Consider the following 6,071-nt stretch of genomic DNA (forward strand, 5'->3'; position numbering starts at 1 on the left):
CATTCAATTCAAAATTTCCGGAAGCGGCTAACAGGTACAAGAGGAGGAAACGGAGAAAGTGAGAGGGCTATGCTTTTTCCCACCGGGTTTTTTAATGCAGCCCGGGGAAAGAATGCAGAGTTTGCAAGAGGAAACTTGGGCATTAAAGGGGGAATAGTGTTATGAACTGAACACGTGACACTTTAAGATCACATGTCACAGATTTAGATTATCACTTGTGACTGCGCCACGTTGTACTTTCTCTTTCCCTTCATCCGACAATCATCATAAGGAAAGAAGATACTAGATAAAGAACCCTGATTGACTCCTTCAACCCCGTTGCCATTACCCCTGAGACCCGCTCTTAACATATCATCAAGACAAAACATTTTATAATGACAATTTTCCTGGTCTCTGTCAAGGCTTAGATGAAGATTGTGGTGAACAAGTATATATCCCATGTTAGAGGAAGCAAGATTTCTAAGACTACTCCCAAGTAAAGTTAGATGAGATAACTATGTACCAATAATCACTTCATCATCCACACTTCACTCACATATATTCCATTCACAATCTCTTTCTATGTGACCCAATGACCTATCAAGTAGCCCAACCACACAAAATAATTTGATCACAGCCTACGTGGCAATTTTACACGCTATCCTCGCTGTGCGCCTATCCTTCTTGCTGCAGACCTGCCACCGCAATCTGATAAGTTCATGTCAAAAAACCTGGTACTGGGAGTCGAACCCAGGTTACCAGGACATCAGGCAGATCAAAACCTGGTGTCCTAACCACTAGACGATACCAGGATGGACTGGAAAACTGGATATGGTTTTTCGACCCGAGCGAGATCATCGATACATTTTTAGCTCCACAAAGTATTTTCAAATGAAAACTCGCAATAAGCTTATTCTTGACTCAATTTCCCATGAGCATTAGAGGGATGGTGCATTGTGGTGCTTTTATTTCTAGCAAATGACATGATTGATGTCAATGTCTGGGCTGGCCATGCGCCTTTCGCTGGCTGGAAGAAATATGCAGCACGCTGCTGACAAGGCTTTGTCGGAGGCACATTATTTGCCCAAAAGCTGCTGAAAATTCTGAAGCTGAGTGACGGAGTGCATCAGGCTATGTTGTCATTTGCAAACAAAGGACGCCTTGTGACGCTGAGGTTTGTGACATTGACCAGCAAGCCGGTGATCGGCGGTCGATCGCACGTGGCTGAATCGATCGCGTACGCTGAAGAGAAGTTACCCGGGGTCCGTGTTGGTACCGACGGATGTCACGAGAGAAATGATGAGACTGCGGTGACATGATGCTTCCATGAGTTTGACCTAAATCGAGGACAGTGCCGCGCAGCCCTCCGCAGCATGTACCGCCTGCTCTGGCATTGCAGTATAGCGAAGCGCCCTCCGCCAATAGTCAACTCCACCTCAAGACGACTCAAGATTCCCGGTCAACCTACCCCGAAGTAGCATCAAGACAATCGAAATGGCCACCAAAGGTCAGCTCACGTTTATTGATTCTCACACTGGATCATTCCTGTTTCCTGACGCTGGATTCTCGAACGCACCTTTTCAAATCTTCAACACATATTTACTTAACAACGCTCAATTTGCTGGTCCTACTTCAATTCTTCCGCCCGATGTTTATACACACAAACCGATATCTCACCTCCAACCAACGCACTCCCTGAATTCTCACCTCAGTCCGAGCACATGAGTTGGTCACCAAGTCAAAGGCCGACCTCACCAAACAGCTTGAGGAGTTGAAGACCGAATTGGTGGCTCTCCGTGTTCAAAAAGTTGTTGGGGGTTCATCTTCCAAGCTTACCCGCATGTCAGTCATTCAATGGCCTCGCAAAGCTAGTATCTCGATCAATCCTCAAACTGATTCACAATTTATAATACACTCCACCTTCCTTCAATAGTAATGCTGTCCGCAAAGCCATCGCCCGTGTCTTGACAGTAATCCAGGCCAAGACCCGTGAAAACCTTCGAGAGTTTTACAAGGGAAAGAAATACCAACCTCTTGACCTCCGACCAAAGAAGACCCGTGCTATCCGACGAAGGCTCACCAAGGTACCCCTTCCCTTTCCGCTGCTTGCCTTGCCCTGGGACAAAGCTGATTTTGTGTTTGACTAAATTTAACTCTTTTTAGCACGAGAAACACTTGAGGACGGAAAAGCAGAAGAAGAAAGACATCCATTTCCCCAAACGAAAATACGCCCTCAAGGCATGAAACTTTTGTCTTAATCTTAGTTTTTTCCCAACTCAGATCCTTGTTCATTTGTTATGATATGTATGCTCCTGGACTCACTCTGAAAACTTCGCTTGGGAGCTCTGCGATTATGCCTTTCTCAACTATGCTTCCAAAACAGTCACATTTGCAAAACCTACCACTTAGTCCTCTCGGCCATCTTCACTAAGTTCCCTGAACCTGTCTTCACCTTCGAATGTCACCGACGGCGTCTGTAATGTGTTCTACGCCGAGAGCCTATCACTTCCCTCGCAACACCTTTCAAATATCAATTTTAATGCCAACAAGAGGTAGACGCCGCTCAGTCTTGTTACAAGTTAATCAGAGTTCTCAGGCTTGATGATGTTCTTCAATGACACGCTTGAATCTGTTATAACTTATCAGTCCCATACCAGCCAACTGGAAGTCTAGTCTCTGAGTGTCGTGCGCGAAACGCATATCTGCCTCAATTTGATGATGACGCAAGCCAAACTCCATGCTTTTTGTCATCGACCCTAACGTGAGCTTGCTTTCACTTGCACAACTATATAGCCCTCAATGTGGGAAGTTCTACATCTTTGTTGACTGCTTACAAAGGAATGATTCTGAGCTTGAAGTTTTTGCAATTTCATCTACATTGTCAGCCACTGATGGTTGCAGTAAACATGCGTTGGGTCGTGGTGTAAGAGGGAACATGTTTCCTTGCGTAGAAGATCTGATGTACATTGTAAAACTACAAGAAACATATGAAAGAATCTGATCCACTCTGAAAGTTCTTTGGTGACATTCTTGATGAGAGGAAAGACTTTCTCCCAACAGTCACTCAACCAGGGTTCACTCACACTATTCAATACTGCCACTCATCCTAAGCTGTAAAATTCAGACTTGATATCTTGGACTGGATAGATATGGATACATACATATCATTCTCTTGCTTGAATAGACCTAGATATCCTTGAGTAATGATGAGCGGCAAGCCCCACACACTCCACAAAGAATCCTTCTGTACCAGAATTTGGAGAAAAATATCATTTCGAGGCTTTTTAAATTATTTTTCAACTTTGATCAGATTAGGAAAAGCTTGAAATCCATTAGAAGCCAAAACTTCAACCCCAATAGCAGACCCTAATTTCAAATCAGTCCAACCTCTATTTTTAACAGATATACCAAGTTGATTTAAGATCTCATTCGATTTTTCAGGCATAAAAGGTTGTAATAAAATAGCCGAAAATCGAATTGATTCTGCACAAAGATAAATACTTTCATGTGATTCTTCTGATCCGGTTGAAGAATGCCATGGTGCGATTTCTGAAATTAATCGATTGGATTCGGTTAAGACTTGGAATATACTTTTTAAAGCTTTTGGAATTTCGAATGAGCTCATTGATCGATCTACTTCATCTACCAACACATCAAAATGATTCAATTTTTTTTTCGATCTTTTTGTTCCAAGAATATGGTACAAGGACTAACCTGGTAATTTTGATATCAAATCTGCTAAAGCTTGTGATCTTTCAAGTTTAAAGGATTGAGGTGGGTAGAACAATCCAGTGCCAGATTTGAGTCCGACTGGAAATCTACTCCAAAGCTTAGGGTTTGAAATCCTCGATAACAAATTACCAAGTTGACCAGCCAAATCTTTTCTGTAATGTTCATCTACTCTATCAGGGGCCCAATCTTCAAGAAGAAGCAGAAACAACATCAATCTATTTGATCATATCTAGTGTCAGAGTAAGATGAGTTTTTTTACCAGTATCATTCCATAATGATCCAGGAGCAGCCATCAGATAATATCGTAAGCCATCGACTCCCCATTCTTTCAAACTTTCAACTGGGTCAACCACATTCCCTCTAGATTTCGAAATCTTTTCATCTTTCATTGTCCAATGAGCATGAGCAATGATACTCTTAGGTAACTCTAATCCAGCTCCCATCAGCATAGCCGGCCAATAGATCGCATGAAACCTATAACATATCCCAAAGCTTTCAGTATAAAAATGTTCAAGTGAACGAGAGGCAAGGACGATCTCCACCTTGTGATATCCTTCCCAATGACATGAACGTTAGGAGGCCATTTCTCATTTTTGATTTGATCAGAAGCCCAAGGATAACCAGTGACGGTAAGATAATTGGTCAAAGCGTCTATCCAAACATAAATGATTTGATTAGGATCGTTGGGGACTCGAATACCCCATTTGAGTCTATCAGTTGGTCTTGAGATCGATAAATCAGGCAGTTCTTTCGATTGAAGCTGATTAATGATATCCGCTTTCTGTGATGAAACCAATGCTATTCTTCTCATGATCAGTTTTTTTGTTTCTTGTTCAATTTACGTAAAACGAGGATTATGTGAATACTTACCTGTGGGATTTTGGGTTAACCATTCAATCAATCTTGATTGAAAATCACTTAATTTAAACATATAGTTTTCTTCTTCAATCCATTCCACAACCTGTCCAGTTTCAAATGAAACCTTTCAAACATTAAGTTTGATCACCACAAAAGAATGAGTGATCAAAATTTGATTTTAATTGGAGAAAAGATAAAATGATTCATGAATGTACCATTTCTCCTGGATTGCGACTTTGTACTTGATTGGGAGCATAATATGTTTCATCCGAAACTGAATACCATCCTGAATAACTCCCTTTGTAAATGTGGCCATTTTCCATTAAACGATTCTAGAGCGTAAAACAAATTGATTGGTTATGTTCTCACTAGAGAAATGTCTCAACTTGAAGACGTACCCAAAATGTTTGAACAGCTAAATGATGTCTACTTTCAGTAGTTCTAATGAAATCACCATACCCGATATTCCCCGCTTTAGCCAATTCCTGACCCCCGTAAAAAAGACACAAAAAATCTATTCTCAGAACCAAGATATGAGTTTCAAAGATGGATTTCTTACACACTCGGAATCGAATAGATACAGAATCACATAGTTCAGCAGGAGTTTGATGATTTTTGATCGCAGCTCTTTCAATTTTGATTCCATGTTCATCTGTACCTGTAATCATAAATGGATGGATTGATTGGTTTAAAGTTGATTGTATCTTGAAAGTACATCTGCTATAACCATCGAATGTAAATGTCCAATATGTGGTGCTGAACAATCAGGTTCACAAGGTATTTGTTAGTTTTCAATTTCTTGATTTCCGCTTGAATTATACGTTTGGATTCCTTACATGCATTGACGTAAAAGATTGGTGTGGTGACGTAGTACGATTTGTTGCTGAGTTGATGTTGGGATTGGAATTGGACGTGCTTGTACGTTGAGAATGAGTGTTGAGAACGAATAATTTGTTTAGCTTGAATTCTTGTCCTTAGCATCGAGATAGTCCTGAAGCATGATGAATGATAGTTCATCGGATTAAGTCCTTGGGATAAGTTTCGAAGCCTTGATTAGATCGCGATCTTGAACTCTGCTCCTGATATTGAAAAGTTCTTGAGCTCAGCCGTTTCTTCAAGGTTTTTTGGGAATGTGCAGGTTAGAGCATCCCCAGCCGTGCCGTAAATTCGTACCGTACGGAGGGTCGCACGGATCGCTTAGGGTACTGTTTGATGCATGGATTTTGAACCATGCACAGCCGTGGTGCCGTACAGTACGGCTTGTAGCATAATTTGCAAAGTGTATTATGGGTTAGCTCATCATCGAGGTGTATGATTTGCAGAGAGTGCGATTGTACAGGTTGGAGTTATGGGGAAAGTGAGGTACGGAAGGATTTGGGGTGCGAGCCAAAATAGAACATATTTGGCCTATTTTGGCTCGCACGTAGAGAATTGCCTAAGCTAAGTATGTATTTGGGGTAACGGCTGTGGATAAAAATACCCCAAATCTACGTACAAGTGAG

At 41.5% G+C, this 6,071-nt stretch overlaps 2 protein-coding genes across 2 annotated transcripts; one reads left to right on the top strand and one right to left on the bottom strand.

Moving 5' to 3' along the window:
* Window positions 1–1,473: 1,473 nt before the first annotated feature.
* On the top strand, window positions 1,474–2,223 carry MELLADRAFT_89643 (uncharacterized protein; the record flags this gene model as incomplete). The annotated part of the gene is made up of 4 exons (XM_007412506.1): window positions 1,474–1,486; window positions 1,692–1,821; window positions 1,913–2,063; window positions 2,143–2,223. 4 exons carry the CDS (start codon window positions 1,474–1,476, stop codon window positions 2,221–2,223), a joined length of 375 nt encoding a protein of 124 aa, XP_007412568.1.
* A 1,045-nt stretch (window positions 2,224–3,268) lies between these two features.
* MELLADRAFT_89644 (uncharacterized protein) lies at window positions 3,269–5,237 on the bottom strand (the record flags this gene model as incomplete). The annotated part of the gene is made up of 8 exons (XM_007412549.1): window positions 3,269–3,621; window positions 3,694–3,897; window positions 3,971–4,185; window positions 4,254–4,509; window positions 4,582–4,693; window positions 4,785–4,901; window positions 4,968–5,054; window positions 5,133–5,237. The coding sequence occupies 8 exons, from the start codon at window positions 5,235–5,237 to the stop codon at window positions 3,269–3,271; spliced, it is 1,449 nt and encodes a 482-aa protein (XP_007412611.1).
* Between the last annotated feature and the right edge of the window lie 834 nt (window positions 5,238–6,071).

This window comes from Melampsora larici-populina (genome assembly GCF_000204055.1).
Source record: "Melampsora larici-populina 98AG31 unplaced genomic scaffold MELLAscaffold_31, whole genome shotgun sequence".
In the NCBI taxonomy this organism is placed as follows: domain Eukaryota; kingdom Fungi; phylum Basidiomycota; class Pucciniomycetes; order Pucciniales; family Melampsoraceae; genus Melampsora; species Melampsora laricis-populina.